This window comes from Lissotriton helveticus, chromosome 8, assembly GCF_964261635.1.
Source record: "Lissotriton helveticus chromosome 8, aLisHel1.1, whole genome shotgun sequence".
NCBI classification, from domain to species: Eukaryota; Metazoa; Chordata; class Amphibia; order Caudata; family Salamandridae; genus Lissotriton; species Lissotriton helveticus.
Genome location: NC_136069.1, coordinates 1,435,155,198 through 1,435,174,881, shown reverse-complemented (window position 1 = coordinate 1,435,174,881; position 19,684 = coordinate 1,435,155,198). Strand labels below are relative to the sequence as shown.

At 42.2% G+C, this 19,684-nt stretch overlaps 1 protein-coding gene across 1 annotated transcript; it reads right to left on the bottom strand.

The window, feature by feature from the left end:
* Positions 1 to 2,258: 2,258 nt before the first annotated feature.
* On the bottom strand, positions 2,259 to 11,002 carry LOC144773906 (uncharacterized). The gene is made up of 4 exons (XM_078658972.1): positions 10,843 to 11,002; positions 4,211 to 4,648; positions 3,641 to 3,856; positions 2,259 to 2,546 (listed from the first exon to the last, which is right to left on the bottom strand). The coding sequence occupies exons 2-4, from the start codon at positions 4,646 to 4,648 to the stop codon at positions 2,259 to 2,261; spliced, it is 942 nt and encodes a 313-aa protein (XP_078515098.1). The 5' UTR covers positions 10,843 to 11,002.
* Positions 11,003 to 19,684: the final 8,682 nt, after the last annotated feature.

Genomic DNA, 19,684 nt, shown 5'->3' with positions numbered 1-19,684 from the left:
AAGTAAATGGAGAGGGGGAGAGAGTTGGAAGAGAGAGTGAAAGAGGCCGAAAGGTGGAGAGTAAAAGAAAGAGCGAAGGAATATGTAAGATGAGAGATGTGGCTTAACAAAAGGATCGGTAGTGCGGGCATTGCTGCTTGGGGTATCTGCGAGATTAGTGTAAGTAAATGGAGAGGGGGGAGAGAGTTGGAAGAGAGAGCGAATGAGGCTGAAACGTGGAGAGTAAAAGAAAGAGCGAAGGAATCTGTAAGCTGAGAGATGTGGCATAACAGAAGGATTGGTAGTGCGGGCACTGCTGCTTGGGGTATCTGCGACATTTGTGTAAGTAAATGGAGAGGGGGGAGAGAGTTGGAAGAGAGAGTGAAAGAGGCAGAAACGTTGATATGAAAAGAAAAGAAATAGCGAAGGAATCTAAGCTGCGAGATGTGGCATAACAGAAGGATTGGTAGTGCGGGCACAGCTGCTTGGGGTATCTGCGATATTTGTGTAAGTAAATGGAGAGGGGGGAGAGAGTTTGAAGAGAGAGTGAAATAGGCAGAAAAGTGGAGAGTAAAAGAAAGAGCGAAGGAATGTAAGCTGCGAGATGTGGCATAACAGAAGGATTGGTAGTGCTTGCAACGCTGCTTGGGGTATCTGCGAGATTTGTGTAAGTAAATGGAGAGGGGGGAGAGATTTGGAAGAGAGAGTGAAAGAGGCAAAAATGTGGAGAGTAAAAGAAAGAGCGAATGAATGTAAGCTGCGAGATGCTGCTTGATGTATCTGCGGGATCTATCACGTTGTTGGGCCATTCACATCACTACACGGAGTTTTTTTTTCTTTAGCACAATGTTTTGATCCCCTTTACTTTTACTGTTGGCAACTGCTGATGATGATACAGTGGGGAGTAAAGCGAGTACCAGTTTGACACATCCTCCATGTTGGTTGCTCCCGTGAGGCGTTGCCAATACCCCTCCCCCTTTTGTGCACTCGAAAAGTTTTGATGGACGGTGAAGTACAGCACCAGGGATTAATGGGCACACACACATATGGCTTTAGGAATGTATAGTTCAAACTAAATGTGACAATAGACACTGAAACTAGTAGTAGGAGCTAACACATCCAGTACTAGGCTTATCGCAATTTATAGAAAGAAAGGGATAGTTCACCTTGCACTAAGGTCAGGCACATTGTTCATAGCTGCCTGTGCTGTACCTGCTCCGTGTGTGAGGGAAGCTTGCACTGCTGCTGTCGGTGCTGTACCTGTTCCATGTGTAAGGGAAGCTTGCACTGCTGTTGCCTGTGCTGTACCTGCTCCGTGTGTGATGGAAGCTTGCACTGTTGCTGCCTGTGCTGTACCTGCTCTGTGTGTGACTGAAGCTTGCACTGTTGCTGCCTGTGCTGTACCTGCTCTGTGTGTGAGGGAAGCTTGCACTGTAGCTGCCTGTGCTGTTCCTGCTCTGTGTGTGAGGGAAGCGTGCACTGCTGCTGCCTGTGCTGTACCTGCTCTGTGTGTGAGGGAAGCTTGCACTGCTGCTGTCGGTGCTGTACCTGTTCCATGTGTAAGGGAAGCTTGCACTCCTGTTGCCTGTGCTGTACCTGCTCCATGTGTGAGGGAAGCTTGCACTGCTGCTGCCTGTGCTGTACCTGCTCCGTGTGAGGCAAAGAAAGAAGTGGGTGAAAGATGCAGAATGGGTGCAAGATGCGGAGTGTGGGTGCAAGATGCAGAGTGTGGGTGCAAGATGCAGAGTGGGTGAAAGATGCAGAGTGGGTGAAAGATGCAGAGTGGGTGAAAGATGCACAGTGGGTGACTGAAGCAGACTGGGTGACTGAAGCCGAGTGGCTCACTGAAGCAGAGTGGGTGAATGAAGCAGAGTGGCTGAATGAAGCAGAGTGGGTGAATGAAGCAGAGTGGGTGAATGAAGAAGAGTGGGTGAATGAAGCAGAGTGGGTGAATGAAGCAGAGTGGGTGAATGAAGCAGAGTGGCTGAATGATGCAGAGTGGCTGAATGATGCAGAGTGGCGGAAGGATGCAGAGTGGCTTAAAGCATCGGAGTTCGCGCAAGGTACAGAGTGTGTGTGTTATTGCATGATAGTTCTATGTGTGTGTGACTATGTTGTATTAGTTAAGTGTAGTTGTAGTTGTATGTATCCTTCCTTTCCCAAAACCAGATCAAAGAAGTTCAAAGTTTTTATTTCACACCTTTTAATTTTTATTAAAAACAATAATAATTACTTTGAATTTTTACACAAAAATGAGAGATAAGGGCAACATGAGATATTTACTCTGAACATATGTCTTCATCGTCTTTCTCTTTTAGAATGTTTATGATTTTCCCATTACAAAACACCACTTCACAAGTTTGTGGCAAATAATGTACAAGTGCATTTCCAATGTTGTCCACCTCATCATCCAACATAAACCATTTAATTAGTATGTCATTTTGAATTGGCATCGATTGATAAACGGCTGTGTTTGTCACCCTAATAGTTATCATACTGGTTTCATCTTTGGTGCTTTCGACGCCATAAATTTGTATGTCAATATTTTCCTGTGGTGGGGCTGTTACCTGTTGAGACAAAAGAAATGCAACAATTAGTCCTTAGATTCTTATACTTTATTTGTTTGTAAGTCCAGTCTGAAAGAGAGATTTTTAGTTTGAGAGCAAGAGTGTGTGTGTGTGATAGAGAGTGCATGAAAGGTACAGAGTGGGCGAAAGGTACAGAGTGTGTGAAAGGTACAGAGTGGGCGAAAGCTACAGAGTGGGCGAAAGCTACAGAGTGGGCGAAAGGTACAGAGTGGGCGAAAGGTTCAGAGTGGGCGAAAGGTTCAGAGTGGGCGAAAGGTACAGAGTGGGCGAAAGGTTCAGAGTGTGCGAAAGGTTCAGAGTGGGCGAAAGGTAGAGAGTGGGCGAAAGGTACAGAGTGGGCGAAAGGTACAGAGTGGGCGAAAGGTACAGAGTGGGCGAAAGGTACAGAGTGGGCGAAAGGTACAGAGTGGGCGAAAGGTACAGAGTGGGCGAAAGTTACAGAGTGGACGAAAGGTACAGAGTGGACGAAAGGTACAGAGTGGACGAAAGGTACAGAGTGGGCGAAAGGTACAGAGTGGGCGAAAGGTACAGAGTGGGCGAAAGGTACAGAGTGGGCGAAAGTTACAGAGTGGGCGAAAGGTACAGAGTGGGCGAAAGGTACAGAGTGGGCGAAAGGTACAGAGTGGGCGAAAGGTACAGAGTGGGCAAAAGGTACATAGTGGGAAAAAGGTACAGAGTGGGCGAAAGGTACAGAGTGGGCGAAAGGTACAGAGTGGGAAAAAGGTACAGAGTGGGCGAAAGGTACAGAGTGGGCAAAAGGAGCCAGAGTGTCTGAAAAGAGCCAGAGTGTCTGAAAAGAGCCAGAGTGTCTGAAAGAGCCAGAGTGTCTGAAAGAGCCAGAGTGTCTGAAAAGAGCCAGAGTGTCTGAAAAGAGCCAGAGTGTCTGAAAAGAGCCAGAGTGTCTGAAAGAGCCAGAGTGTCTGAAAGAGCCAGAGTGTCTGAAAGAGCCAGAGTGTCTGAAAGAGCCAGAGTGTCTGAAAGAGCCAGAGTGTCTGAAAGAGCCAGAGTGTCTGAAAGAGCCAGAGTGTCTGAAAGAGCCAGAGTGTCTGAAAGAGCCAGAGTTGTCTGCTTACCTCTATTTTGCTGTGCCTCGTTGTATTCAAAATTTTCTGTGCATTAAATTCATGGACAGTTACATGAGTTAGCGTAACATAATCTCCAAGATGTATGTTAAATAGTGTAGCTTCTCTCCACAGTGTCACTTTGATGTCATCTGTTGCATCTTTTAAAGTAATCGATTTCAGTGGAGTATCTTCTCCATTGATAAAGACAGTCTTTACGTCCTCTTCCTACACCAAAGAAACATTTTATTAAATTCGGAAAGAAAAAACACTTAGTAATAGTGCGTTGTATGAATGGCAATCTAAGGTGTCATATTTAAGGACCCAACAGAACCTCCTTTAGAAAAGATAGCATTGTTTATTTCCAAAAATGGATTTGTAGAGAGTGCTTGTATTTATAGTAGACAGAGAAACTCTGGCATATTATGGTTAAAAAAGTTTGTGCTTTCTACATAGTGTGACAGACTGTATAATGCTATGTGTATTTAGCTTGTTAGTGAAGTTAGCAAAGGTGTAATGTGTGTGTAAGCTAACTAGGCATTTTTAGTTGTGACATGATGACATATTTGCGTTGATACTTACGCCACATATTGTCCCAGAAACGGTCATAAGACTTTTTAGAGTTGCACGTTTTATATCCTTAATGGGAGAAGCAGATGGTGCAGGCGGATGCAAAATGTTCTTCGCTTGTTGGATAAGGCCCTCCTCAATTTTCATTGCCGGAAATTTTGTAACTTTTGTTTGCTTAGTAATTAGAATTGTTTTGTTTTTGATGATGAAGTTGCGTATCAGTAGTCCACAGTTACTTTGAGTTTGCTCGTATAATTCTTCTTGATAACAAGTACATTTCATAGTACCAGTTTTATCTGCTAGAGCCAAATGAAATAGAATTTTTTGTTCTTGTTTTGCATTTTTGTAAGTAGTTTTTCCAGAGCAGTTGATTACATTAACTCGTATGGGTTTCTGATATGGTTTGTTGTCATTGGTATTAATGTTAATGATTTCTTCAATAGACATCATCTGAAATAGAAAAAGCGTTATAAGATGTTAAATACAAACCCATATTGCTTTATGATCACTGTAATAGCATTCTAATGTACCATAGTTGTGCAGTTTTCCATTTGTATATATATGATCTAAAATGGATTGGTAGTTAGTTGTGTAACTGGAAATGAGTTGATTACATTGTAATTTAGCTTCAAAGAATTCAATTAATTGCTTAGTGTATGAATTTTGTTGAGATAGATCCACATTAAAATCCCCTATAATGATAAATTTGTGTGTGGGGTAAAAATCAGTAATATTTTTGATAAAATCCAAAAGAGAAGTTATACTTTTTTGTGGTGGTTTGTATACAATAATAATAAGGTAATCCGTGTTCTGAATATGTACAGTAAAATGTAAAATGTCTATCCCTTCATGTGTCTCATAAATAGGCAATATAAATAAAAAAAATTTGTAGTACATGATCATTCCATGGTTAGTGTTGTATGTATGAAATTTATCAAATATAATGTGATGGTATTGTTGTATCGTAAAATCACTATCTGTAGCCTTCCTTGTAGTGTTGATCTCAGTTAAGCATATAATGTCTGCTTGCAATATATTACTATCGGCTATCATAGAAGTAAAATGTTTCTGTAGTGATCTTATATTGTGTGCAATTATATTGAAATGTGCAGTGTATGTATGTAACTGTGGGATATGTATTTCAAGTGGCATTTCTGTCCTTAATCTGTGCATTTCATCATTAACTTGTGGATGTACTAATATTTTACGTTCATCAAAATTCTGTACATATACATTTTGTATTGATTTTGCCCTGCTAATAGCAACATAATGCAAATGATGAATTTTGCTGTTATTAAAGTGTATATAAAGTGGTTCGATAGTTGCACCTTGTGTGCGATGTATAGTCCGTGCTGAGGCTTGGCGTAAAGGAAATTGCTTCCGTATAATGGTAATAAATTTCTTAGTATATTGAAAATGTCTAGATATAGCATGTATTGGTGTCCATGTGTTTTGAATTTGTGAATGATATAAGTGTTTATATTGTTGTCTGGTTGTTTGTCCTATACTCTGATTCTCAAATAACAACCAAACAATAATAGGTGTATTGTTAATCAATTCAACTAATTGTACAACACCAGTTGCGCCATTTGTTAAACCATCATTTACATCCACATTGCAACTTAAATCATAACGAAGTTGTAAGGCTATGTGTAATGTATGTGAAAGGCCCATTGTTTTCTGTGGATCTTTGGGCAGTTGCTTCAGAATTGTTTTTTTCACATTTTCTGACAAATCAGAACTTACGGTATCGCTTGCTACTGTTATGTAGACTGGATAATGTTTGCAATGTTTTTCCAAAACATTTTGGTTAATATCATTAACTTCTCTATTAGTTGACATGATATATGGTATTGTTTCTAATAGACTCTCATCAGGTTGTATTTCCCTTAGCTTAATTTGTGAAATATCTTCTTCAGTATGCTTGCCTTCTCTCAACCGGTTTAGTAGTTGAGCAAATTGAAGATCTTCTTTTTGGCGCATAATTTTTGTTAATTCAAAAATTTTAAAATGTTCTTTCCATAAGTTTGCACTTAAAGGACCATACAACTGTGTAGAATCCTGAAAAATGTATCTGTCAAATACAGGTTTTAATTGGTAAAAGTCACCAATGGCTAAAATAGAAATGCCTCCAAATGGTTCATTAGATGATTTTATTTCTTGTAGCCTGTTATGTATAAAATTTAACATATTGTGCCCTACCATTGAAATTTCATCTATAATAACAACTCTAACATGCATCATTTACATTTGTAGAGCAGTTCTATGTTCATGACTCAGTTGTTTATAAGTCAAACTTTGCGACACAGGTATTTTGAAAGTGCTATGCAGTGTTTTGCCATTAATATTATGGGCAGCCTTTCCAGTTGGAGCAGTAAGTAAGATATAAACATTGTCTGGGTTTTCACCTGCCTTTGTGTTATAGTAACGTAGTAAAGTTTGATATAGTGCAGATATTACAAAACTTTTCCCAACACCTGCCCCTCCGGTGCAAAAAGTATAGCATGGAGTGCTTGTAGTTTTAAACCAATGCAAGTGATGGTAAACAAATTGTAGTTGTTCTTCCGTTAAGTTTTGCATAAGTTGTTGGTATTTCTCATTGGGTAAGAAAAAGTTAGTTGAGCTTTGTTCATTGGTGGTAGTTCTAATTCCTAAATCTAGCGCCAAATCATATATATTATTTATTTCATTATTTTCGTCTTCTCTCTGTATATTTACTGTTGGTGATAGAGGAGCTGAAATTACATTTTCAAGACACTGTTCATGAAGAATGTTTGTAACTTCTCCATGCTGTTTGTTATAGATTTTTAGTTGTGCGTCAACAAATGTTTTAACTTCCAGATACCTGTCATAGTAAGTTGCCTTGTTTATTTGGATTGTATGTTCTTCCCTCCATGGATAGTGCAACATTAATATCTCTCTATAATACTCTTCTGGTTCATTATTTTTGTTAAATCTGCAAAAGCGTATAATTTTCCCTTGTGTGCGCTTATTTAAAGCATAATCATAATTCTGTTTCTGTTGTTCTTTATTCCCGTGACTACATGCTATTTCTAATTCTTCCTCATCTGAGCTGTAAAAGTTTTGTTCTGCAAGTAAATCTTCGCTATCATTGATTTCTCTGCCATGTGTTTTTTTCTTCACATAGTTAAAATTAGCTGCATAGTCTGCTAACGTGCACATCTCTAATGATTGTGGGCGTTTGCAGTACTTTATAATAATATTTTCACATTGAATGTCAGTTGAATTTTCAGGCAAGTTATTAATTGTTTCCATATCACGCATTAAATAAGTTCTTTTTTCTGGACGGCTAGTATTAATAAATACAAATGATCGTGAGCTTTTCCTTAATGGTATTTGAAGAATGAGATATGCTGCTTCTTGAGCACTAATTTCTGTGCAGTTGAGGAATTTGTTTCCTATGTGTTTAAGTTGATCTTTGACATTACTATTGCTTGGTACCTCTTTAGCAGCTTGCGCTAGAAGTTTGCTAATTCCTCTTTGAGATTTACTGATATATGAGATAATGTAGACAGCACAAGCATAAGGGTCCAGTATAAACTGCAAGTCTATGTTTGCTCGCCAAGCTTCTAAAAGAATACTATTGTAGTTATTGATGAAGCATTCGGCTGGTGTTCGTTTAAAAAAAATCGTTGTTTTTTGTAAGCTAGTTTGTATTGAAGTAATATATTCGTTATCATCCATTTTAATGAAGTCTAAAAATTCGGCAAAAGAAAGTGTATTAAAAGTAGTACTATTCATAGCTTCATGTATTCTTTTAATATTATCTTGCCATTGCTTATTTGTCCCCTCAAGTGTTAATGGCTCTAATATAAGCGTTGTTGACATTGGGTATTTAGGATATTGATATTTGCATGTCCTTTGATGTTTACGCCTGCAATTTTTGGTATGACCATGCCTTTGTAAATTTATTAACGGTTGTAAAGTAGGGTTCTCAGACTTATGACAAGTGATATATTTGTCAATGAAGCTATTGACTTCTTCCACTGGTGAAACACCATACAGTGGTGCTTTGTTTACCCAGAGTAATGCATGTATATGTGGAGAACCTCTTTGTTGGAATTCAACTCTGTAAAAGTAGTCTACTATTTCCCCAATAGGATTAGTGCCATTCATCAAAACACAATTAAAGAATTTCCTAACTTGATAGTCAAACTGTCTTGCACATGTTATCGGATCTTCCTGTATTAATTTACTTTTAGTTTCCCAAGACATGTTTAAAAATTCTTCCTCTGTGCATTCCTTTAAGTTTCTAACTCTCAATAGTATATTTATTAAATGGTGCCATTTAGTTTCGGCAGCAGATAAAGTCAAAAAGAAAGTAGGTATGCCAAGTTGCCTTATCATTGCAAAAATATCTTTTTTGCAACTTTCCCAATATGGAGGTGAACTGCGTATAGTTTTTAATACTTTGTAACCCTCATTAAACTGTAAAACATTCTCTATATTATATTTTATGTCTTTAGCAGTTATTTTATTTCCATCTGTAAATTTTTTCCTGATGGAAATGTTGATTTTACCGTGGATCTGCTTAATATGTAATTTCTTCAGTTTAAAAAAGACATTACTAATAGATTTAGCGACTCTTCTATCATAACTTCTTAACTCTGTTTGGCAAATAGTACTATAATGTACCGGTATGTGCCTTTCCTTATTGTTTGGCCTTCGTTCACCACAAAAAATAGTAGGGAAAGCCAAAAACTCAGAATCTTTATCCTCATATAAACCTCTTGGCGTGTTATGTTCAGCTGGAGCTAAACTTAACACATTCACCGAATTTGTAGTAATAGTTTCATTTGTTAACATAGTATCCAAATTTCCAGCTTCTATGTTGTCTGAACTATCAGATGAATTGTTTGTCTCCGAAGTCTCATTGTGAGATTCTATTTCTGGAGGTATATACTCCCAGTCAGGGTTAATAGTAACACCATATTCATTAAACATTGTACTATTTTTAGCTAGCCATGTAGCTGCCTTTTTTACAGTATTTGGTCTAATATTTTCATAATGTGTATATGATTTATAGACTAATTTCCTTTTTAATTTCACTGGGATTGTCATGGCGTCATTAATTTGCCTTGGTAAAATGGTAACAGTTGTCATAACATCTGCAGGTACATTAACTACTGCACCTGATAACGATTTTTGAAAACCGCGTGGCAGAGTCCGAATTTGTAAGAATGGTATCCTAGGTGAAACTAATCGTTCTTCTAAATCATATAATTCTAATTCAGCTGGTACATTTGGGAAGCCCATGCCATTTAGAATTGAACATGGTGGTATTTTATCTTTGCGAATGTAATAATAGCAAGTCATACAAATTAAATTTGTTTTCTTCGTACTAATGTTACACTTTCTGAAAATTTCGGATTGGCTAACACTGCCTGTATTTCTCACCGTTGGTTTATGCCACAATTGATTGCAAAGAGTACAAATGTACTCTGGCCCATGCAATATTTCACGGTGGAATTTCCTAATAATTGTATGGATTTGTTTACCTCGTTTCTGCCTTTGACACTTCTTTAATTTTGGTCTTTTTTGAGCAATACCAATTTGTTGACAGTTGGAATTGTCTTCTTCAGCTGCATACATTTTTTTCCTTTTTACCACTTTTTGTGGACATGTACTTGAATCCCTTTTTCTTTTCTGAGAGTGTTTCTTTGTTCCCTGTATAGATTTACTATTTCCTGATAATTGTGATAAATTGCTATTCCCTGGCTTACTTTGATTCTGTACATTATATGAAGACATTGTAGTTGATGTTATAGTCTGATTAGGAGTACATTCAGTAGTATGTACCCAAATGTTTCTTTCTTGCGGTAGGTGCCTATTTTTATTGTTCACAGTAAGTGCTTTAGTAAAAGATTTCCTCTGAATGATTTTTATATCTATTGGTGTTAATTCAAATTGGACACATTGATCAGCCTGATGTGTAAACTGATATGCTAGTTTCACAACATATTGAATCAGCCCTTCAAAAGAATGAAATGCAATTGTAACACATGTTCCGTTAGAATGAGGCATGCCTTCATCGTCCCTGCTATGTGAATCAAATACAAAGTATGTTTGCATATGTTTGAAAATTGCTATAACATATACATCCATACAAAGTATAACACCACAATGCTTATTAAGAGTTACATTTAATGCTGTGCTAATATCTGGGTACGCTTTATCAAAACGTTTAAGGACATCACCGTAGTAAGCGTTTCGTAGCGTGAGTGAATATATCTCTTGATTGTGGTCTATATACCTTGGCAAGTCATCTGGATGCATAAGTGTTTCTTTGTTAATAGAATGCATTTGTAGATATAAAGCGTCCCCACGGTCCATGATATAATGCAGATCATTAGAGTTCCAAGTAGTTACTGGTTTGCATAAATTGTGCAAGACAGCAAAAACACTATTTGGTAAGCATTGCTTACCTTGTGATTTGCTATTAAATTTTCTATTCCCTTGATGGTAACTTGCTTTCAAGCATCTATGCATCTTAGATGTTATAATAAAAGTATGTTTGCACCAATTTTAAATTAAAAACCTTTTCCGAGTACCTAATTTATTGGGGGGACTGTAAGGTATAAACTTTTGACAATCTTTGCCCTAACTGGCAAAGTAGTATTTACCTTAACTTGTGTTTCTTTCGTTGTTGTTTGAATAATCTGAAAGGAGAAGAAAGAAATGTTGGTTATAATATATCTTTTGTAAGTCTTCACGTGAAGTACTTAACATTTTGTTAATGCAATTCTTTTAAAAGAAAGAGCAAAGGAATCTGTAAACTGAGAGATGTGGCATAACAGAACGCTTGGAAGTGCTGTCACTGCTGCTCGGGGTATCTGTGAGATTTGTGTAAGTAGATGGAGAGGGAGGGAGAGAGTTGGAAGAGATAGTGTAAGAGGCAGAAACGTGGAGAGGAAAAGAAAGAGCGAAGGGATCTGTAAGCTGAGAGATGTGGCATAACAGAAGGATTGGTAGTGCGGGCACAGCTGCTTGGGGTATATGCGAGATTTGTGTAAGTAAATGGAGAGGGGGGAGAGAGTTGGAGGAGAGAGTAAAAGAGGCAGAAACGTTGATAGGAAAAGAAAAGAAAGAGCAAAGGAATCTAAGCTGCGAGATGTGGCATAACAGAAGGATTGGTAGTGCGTGCACAGCTGCTTGGGGTATATGCGAGATTTGTCTAAGTAAATGGAGAGGGGGGAGAGAGTTGGAAGAGAGAGTGAAAGAGGTAAAAACGTGGAGAGTAAAAGAAAGAGCGAAGGAATCTGAGCTGCGAGATGTGGCATAACAGAAGGATTAGTAGAGCGTGCACAGCTGCTCGGGGTATCTGCGAGATTTGTCTAAGTAAATGGAGAGGGGGGAGAGAGTTGGAAGAGAGAGTGAAAGAGGCAAAAACGTGGAGAGTAAAAGAAAGAGCGAAGGAATCTAAGCTGCGAGATGTGGCATAACAGAAGGATTGGTAGTGCGGGCACAGCTGCTCGGGGTGTCTGCGAGATTTGTGTAAGTAAATGGAGAGGGGGGAGAGAGTTGGAAGAGAGAGTGAAAGAGGCAGCAAAAAGGAGCCCTCTATTTTGTGCAGCATACACTCTATTTTGTGCAGCACTCACCAGTCCATTTACAATGTAGAAGGCAAAGGAGCTCAGCAGCAATGGTGACTGCACAACCCGCTTACAGGTGGTAAGTCATCAGTCTTTTTAAAGGGGTACACCTAAAAAACGTAGGGCCCTGGCTGAAATCACGCAGCCAAAGGTCTCAGTCACCACTTTGCCTTGGTTAAGAGGGCATTTGTAACTCTAACTCAAAATGACGTTCATTATGGGTGCCCTTTAACTTTACAGCCTAATTCTGATACGGACAGAAATACAATATAACGGGGGCATTTCCATTGGGGCATATGGTTTTTAAACTCGCAGGGGAAAAACGCACAGGGCTGTCCACAAACATACAACAACTGGGTGACACAACTACATATAGTCCTGTAATGTGACATTGGTGGTCTAAAGAAGACCCACATATAGACCTCCTTGGTCTCTCACGGTGGACCTTGAACCTGTGTTGTGTATTTATTAACAGCGGTGGAGATGTGGCATAACAGAAGGATTGTTAGTGCGTGCACCGCTGCTTGGGGTATCTGCGAGATTTGTGTAAGTAAATGGAGAGGGTGGAGAGAGTTGGAAGAGAGAGTGAAAGAGGCAAAAACGTGGAGAGTAAAAGAAAGAGCGAAGGAATGTAAGCTGCGAGATTTGGCCTAACAGAAGGATTGGTAGTGCGTGCACAGCTGCTTGGGGTATCTGCGAGATTTGTCTAAGTAAATGGAGAGGGGGGAGAGAGTTGGAAGAGAGAGTGAAAGAGGCAAAAAAGTGGAGAGTAAAAGAAAGAGCGAAGGAATCTAAGCGGCGAGATGTGGCATAACAGAAGGATTGGTAGTGCGTGCACAGCTGCTCGGGGTATCTGCGAGATTTGTGTAAGTAAATGGAGAGGGGGGAGAGAGTTGGAAAGAGAGTGAAAGAGGCAAAAACGTGGAGAGTAAAAGAAAGAGCGAAGGAATGTAAGCTGCGAGATTTGGCATAACAGAAGGATTGGTAGTGCGTGCACAGCTGCTTGGGGTATCAGCGAGATTTGTGTAAGTAAATGGAGAGGGGGGAGAGAGTTTGAAGAGAGAGTGAAACAGACAGAAACGTGGAGAGTTAAAAGAAAGAGCGAAGGAATCTAAGCTGCGAGATGTGGCATAACAGAAGGATTGGTAGTGCGGGCGTAAAGCTGCTTGGGGTATCTGCGAGATTTGTGTAAGTAAATGGAGAGGGGGGAGAGAGTTGGAAGAGAGAGTGAAAGAGGCAGCAAAAAAGAGCCCTCTATTTTGTGCAGCATACACTGTATTTTGTGCAGCACTCACCAGTCCATTTACAATGTGGAAGGCAAAGGAGCTCAGCAGCAATGGTGACTGCACAACCCGCTTACAGGTGGGAAGTCATCAGTCTTTTTAAAGGGGTACACCTAAAAAACGTAGGGCCCTGGCTGAAATCACGCAGCCAAAGGTCTCAGTCACCACTTTGCCTTGGTTAAGAGGGCATTTGTAACTCTAACTCAAAATGACGTTCATTTTGGGTGCCCTTTAACTTTACAGCCTAATTCTGATACGGACAGAAATACAATATAACGGGGGCATTTCCATTGGGGCATATGGTTTTTAAACTCGCAGGGGAAAAACGCACAGGGCTGTCCACAAACATACAACAACTGGGTGACACAACTACATATAGTCCTGTAATGTGACATTGGTGGTCTAAAGAAGACCCACATATAGACCTCCTTGGTCTCTCACGGTGGACCTTGAACCTGTGTTGTGTATTTATTAACAGCGGTGGAGATGTGGCATAACAGAAGGATTGTTAGTGCGTGCACCGCTGCTTGGGGTATCTGCGAGATTTGTGTAAGTAAATGGAGAGGGGGGAGAGAGTTGGAAAGAGAGTGAAAGAGGCAAAAACGTGGAGAGTAAAAGAAAGAGCAAAGGAATGTAAGCTGCTAGATGTGGCATAACAGAAGGATTGGTAGTGCGTGCACAGCTGCTCGGGGTATCTGCGAGATTTGTCTAAGTAAATGGAGAGGGGGGAGAGAGTTGGAAGAGAGAGTGAAAGAGGCAAAAACGTGGAGAGTAAAAGAAAGAGCGAAGGAATCTAAGCTGCGAGATGTGGCATAACAGAAGGATTGGTAGTGCGTGCACAGCTGCTCGGGGTATCTGCGAGATTTGTCTAAGTAAATGGAGAGGGGGGATAGAGTTGGAAGAGAGAGTGAAAGAGGCAGAAACGTGGAGAGTAAAAGAAAGAGCGAAGGAATCTAAGCTGCGAGATGTGGCATAACAGAAGGATTGGTCGTGCGGGCACAGCTGCTTGGGGTATATGCGATATTTGTGTAAGTAAATGGAGAGGGGGGTGAGAGTTGGAAGAGAGAGTGAAACAGGCAGAAACGTGGAGAGTTAAAAGAAAGAGGGAATGAATCTAAGCAGCGAGATGTGGCATAACAGAAGGATTGGTAGTGCGTGCACCGCTGCTTGGGGTATATGCGAGATTTGTGTAAGTAAATGGAGAGGGGGGAGAGAGTTGGAAGAGAGAGTGAAAGAGGCAGAAACGTTGATAGGAAAAGAAAAGAAAGAGAAAAGGAATCTAAGCTGCGAGATGTGGCATAACAGAACGCTCGCTAGTGCGGGCACTGCTGCTCGGGGTATCTGCGCGCTTTGTGTAAGTAAATGGAGATGGAGGGAGAGAGTTGGAAGAGAGAGTGAAAGAGGCTGAAACGTTGAGAGGAAAAGAAAGAGCGAAGGAATCTGTAAGCTGGGAGATGTGTGAAAGTCATGTTGTGCCTTTAATTAGTGGTAGAAATGTTCTGTGTGGTGAGTTGAAGTGTTATGAACGAAATCAAAAACGGTTAGCAGAGTGAACAGTTGGATGTACTTACATGATATATGTTTGGGCGCCGTTTCTTTTACCCTTTCAATGAAAAGTCGAATGTTTCTGAATAACCTACAAGATAGAACGATAAAAAAAAAACATATGTATCGGTATGTTCAAACAAAGCTATGACCTGCTTGATAAATGACGTATTACTTTGATAAATATTAACAGCGAACATTTAGTGTTCCAAAATAACATGTTGCAGAATAATTTGACACAGGTGCAATGTGGAGATAGTAAACGCTATAATAAACTGAAGTTAATGTATCAATGCTGTCCCTTAGGGGTATTGAAATAAAAGTTCCATGCACTTACTTTGGAAGATTGAATGGCGGATTTTTTCAGTGGCTGTTGGTCGTTATCAGGAAGTACAGCGTCCTTCTGTAAGTCCGAGTTCTGTTCTCGCAGGTAAAAATAGAGTCTGATTCAAAGTGATCCGTCCCCCAGCTTAAATAGGGGCTAACGTTGAAAAAACCTTTTTTTTGGTTTTTACTTTAAGAAAGGATCAAAGGTTTTAGTCCTTCCCTTGCCCCAAGGAAAAGTCACACTAGATGATGTGTGCGACTTGGAAGTGTGAATGTTTGAATGTGTATGCAGATGGAGTTTCGACATTGGCGCGACAGTAGACTTCCCTGGGCAACTCCCTTAATGGCTCATAAGAGTTCGCTCTCAACTGACAAAGCAAAAGCCATTTTTTTTTTCCTTAGTCTAATTCGACTTGACCTGTGTGGTGCAAGTTACCCGTACAAATGGCATATATAAAGCGTTCCAAAGTATACAAAGTTGGCCTTTGTAACCTAAAACTCTTGTAATATTCTGCCTCAAAGTTGTGACGTTAACTTTATTATGAAAATAGAGAACATTGCAGCGGATGCGGAACTTAATGTGTGTGTGGCTACTTTTAAATACTGGAATCGTTGTTGTTGCTGTATGTGTACGTGTTGTAAGTATGCATTAACAGTTCTTTGCATGTGCGTTGTTGAGGCATGCAGTAAGAGCTGCAGTTGTGTGTGGCGTGTGTAAAAATGTTCATAAACTGGATGTGTTATATTTGTTTATTGGAAGATAGATGTCATGCTGTGGATTGTTAAGGAAGTGCATAGGTAATGCTGCTGTGTGTACGTGTTACTGAGGGAAGCTTGCACTGCTGCTGTCGGTGATGTACCTGTTCCATGTGTAAGGGAAGCTTGCAGGCCTATTTGCCTGTGCTGTACCTGCTACGTGTGTGGTGGAAGCTTGCACTGTTGCTGCCTGTGCTGTACCTGCTCTGTGTGTGAGGGAATCTTGGACTGTTGCTGCATGTGCATCACCAAGATTTGTGTAAGTAAATGGAGATGGAGGTAGAGAGTTGTAAGAGAGAGTGAAAGAGGCAGAAACGTGGAGAGTAAAAGAAAGAGCGAAGGAATCTGTAAGCTGAGAGATGTGGCAGAACAGAAGGCTTGTTAGTGGGGGCACTGCTGCTTGGGGTATCTGCGAGATTTGTGTAAGTAATTGGAGAGGGAGGGAGAGAGTTGGAAGAGAGAGTGAAAGAGGCAGAAATGTGTAGAGGAATAGAAAGAGAGAAGGGATCTGTAAGCTGAGAGATGTGGCATAACAGAACGCTCGCTAGTGCGGGCACTGGTGCTCGGGGTATCTGCGGGAGGGTAGCCCCTATCACGTAGTTGGGTCATTCACATCACGACACGGAGTTTTGTTTTCTTTAGCACAATGTTTTGATCCCCTTTACTTTTACGGTTGGCAACTGCTGATGATGATACAGTGGGGAGTCAAGCGAGTACCAGTTTGACACATCCTCCATGGTGATTGCTCCCGTGAGGCGTTGCCAATCCCCCTCCCCCTTTTTTCACTAGAAAAGGGTTGAGGGACGGTGAAGTACAGCACCAGGGATTAATGGGCACACACACATATGGCTTTAGGAATGTATAGTTCAAATGAAATGTGACAATAGACACTGAAACTAGTACTAGGAGCTAACACATCCACTACTAGGCTTATCTCAATTTATAGAAAGAAAGGGATAGTTCACCTTGCAATAAGGTCAGGCACATTGTTCAGAGCTGCCTGTGCTGTACCTGCTCCGTGTGTGAGTGAAGCTTGCACTGCTGCTGTCGGTGCTGTACATGTTCCATGTGTAAGGGAAGCTTGCACTGCTGTTGCCTGTGCTGTACCTGCTCCGTGTGTGATGGAAGCTTGCACTGTTGCTGCCTGTGCTGTACCTGCTCCGTGTGTGAGTGAAGCTTGCATTGCTGTTGCCTGTGCTGTACCTGTTGCATGTGTAAGGGAAGCTTGCACTGCTGCCGCCTGTGCTGTACCTGATCTATGTGTGAGGGAAGCTTGCACTGCTTCTGTCGGTGCTGTACCTGTTACATGTGTAAGGGAAGCTTGCACTGCTGTTGCCTGTGCTGTACCTGCTCTGTGTGTAAGGAAAGCTTGCACTGTTGCTGCCTGTGCTGTACCTGTTCCGTGTGTGAGGGAAGCTTGCAATGCTGCTGCCTGTGCTGTACCTGCTCCGTGTTTGAGGGAAGCTTGCATTGCTGTTGCCTGTGCTGTACCTGTTGCATGTGTAAGGGAAGCTTGCACTGCTGCCGCCTGTGCTGTACCTGATCTATGTGTGAGGGAAGCTTGCACTGCTGCTGTCGGTGCTGTACCTGTTCCATGTGTAAGGGAAGCTTGCACTGCTGTTGCCTGTGCTGTACCTGCTCCGTGTGTGATGGAAGCTTGCACTGTTGCTGCCTGTGCTGTACCTGCTCTGTGTGTAAGGGAAGCTTGCACTGTTGCTGCCTGTGCTGTACCTGTTCCGTGTGTGAGGGAAGCTTGCAATGCTGCTGCCTGTGATGTACCTGCTCCGTGTTTGAGGGAAGCTTGCATTGCTGTTGCCTGTGCTGTACCTGTTGCATGTGTAAGGGAAGCTTGCACTGCTGCCGCCTGTGCTGTACATGATGTATGTGTGAGGGAAGCTTGCACTGCTGCTGTCGGTGCTGTACCTGTTCCATGTGTAAGGGAAGCTTGCACTGCTGTTGCCTGTGCTGTACGTGCTGTGTGTGTAAGGGAAGCTTGCACTGTTGCTGCCTGTGCTGTACCTGTTCCGTGTGTGAGGGAAAGCTTGCAATGCTGCTGCCTGTGCTGTACCTGCTCCGTGTTTGAGGGAAGCTTGCATTGCTGTTGCCTGTGCTGTACCTGTTGCATGTGTAAAGGAAGCTTGCACTGCTGCCGCCTGTGCTGTACCTGATCTATGTGTGAGGGAAGATTGCACTGCTGCTGTCGGTGCTGTACCTGTTCCATGTGTAAGGGAAGCTTGCACTGCTGTTGCCTGTGCTGTACGTGCTGTGTGTGTAAGGGAAGCTTGCACTGTTGCTGCCTGTGCTGTACCTGTTCCGTGTGTGAGGGAAAGCTTGCAATGCTGCTGCCTCTGCTGTACCTGCTCCGTGTTTGAGGGAAGCTTGCATTGCTGTTGCCTGTGCTGTACCTGTTGCATGTGTAAAGGAAGCTTGCACTGCTGCCGCCTGTGCTGTACCTGATCTATGTGTGAGGGAAGCTTGCACTGCTTCTGTAGGTGCTGTACCTGTTCCATGTGTAAGGGAAGCTTGCACTGCTTTTGCCTGTGCTGTACCTGGTCTGTGTGTAAGGGAAGCTTGCACTGTTGCTGCCTGTGCTGTACCTGTTCCGTGTGTGAGGGAAGCTTGCAATGCTGCTGCCTGTGCTGTAACTGCTCCGTGTTTGAGAGAAGCTTGCATTGCTGTTGCCTGTGCTGTACCTGTTGCATGTGTAAGGGAAGCTTGCACTGCTGCCGCCTGTGCTGTACCTGATCTATGTGTGAGGGAAGCTCGCACTGCTGCTGTCGGTGCTGTACCTGTTCCATGTGTAAGGGAAGCTTGCACTGCTGTTGCCTGTGCTGTACCTGCTCCATGTTTGAGAGAAGCTTGCATTGCTGTTGCCTGTGCTGTACATGTTCCGTGTGTGATGGAAGCTTGCACTGCTGCCGCCTGTGCTGTACCTGCTCTATGTGTGAGGGAAGGTTGCACTGCTGCTGTCGGTGCTGTTCCTGTTCCATGTGTAAGGGAAGCTTGCACTGCTGTTGCCTGTGCTGTACCTGCTCCGTGTTTGATGGAAGCTTGCACTGTTGTTGCCTGTGCTGTACCTGCTCTGTGTGTAATGGAAGCTTGCACTGTTGCTGCCTGTGCTGTACCTGTTCCGTGTGTAAGGGAAGCTTGCAATGCTGCTGCCTGTGCTGTACCTGCTCCATGTGTAAGGGAAGCTTGCACTGCTGTTGCCTGTGCTGTACCTGCTCCGTGTTTGAGAGAAGCTTGCATTGCTGTTGCCTGTGCTGTACATGTTCCGTGTGTGATGGAAGATTGCACTGCTGCCGCCTGTGCTGTACCTGCTCTATGTGTGAGGGAAGGTTGCACTGCTGCTGTGGGTGCTGTACCTGTTCCATGTGTAAGGGAAGCTTGCACTGCTGTTGCCTGTGCTGTACCTGCTCCGTGTTTGAGGGAAGCTTGCATTGCTGTTGCCTGTGCTGTACCTGCTCCGTGTGTGATGGAAGCTTGCACTGTTGCTGCCTGTGCTGTACCTGCTCTGTGTGTGAGGGAAGGTTGCACTGTTGCTGCCTGTGCTGTACCTGTTCCGTGTGTGAGGGAAGCTTGCAATGCTGCTGCCTGTGCTGTACCGGCTCCATGTGTAAGGGAAGCTTGCACTGCTGTTGCCTGTGCTGTACCTGCTCCGTGTTTGAGAGAAGCTTGCATTGCTGTTGCCTGTGCTGTACATGTTCCGTGTGTGATGGAAGCTTGCACTGCTGCCGCCTGTGCTGTACCTGCTCTATGTGTGAGGGAAGGTTGCACTGCTGCTGTGGGTGCTGTACCTGTTCCATGTGTAAGGGAAGCTTGCACTGCTGTTGCCTGTGCTGTACCTGCTCCGTGTTTGAGGGAAGCTTGCATTGCTGTTGCCTGTGCTGTACCTGCTCCGTGTATTTGTAGGGTGAATTAGGCTGTTAGTTTATTAGGGTGAATTAGGACTCAGGATTTCT

Coding starts and splice junctions, on each gene's coding strand:
- LOC144773906 (XM_078658972.1), bottom strand. CDS start 4,648: ATGATGTCTATTGAAGAAATCATTAACATTAATACCAATGACAACAAA. Junction 3,857..4,210: donor TTTCTGGGACAATATGTGGC/GTAAGTATCAAC, acceptor TCTTTGGTGTAG/GAAGAGGACGTAAAGACTGT. Junction 2,547..3,640: donor CGAGGCACAGCAAAATAGAG/GTAAGCAGACAA, acceptor TTGTCTCAACAG/GTAACAGCCCCACCACAGGA.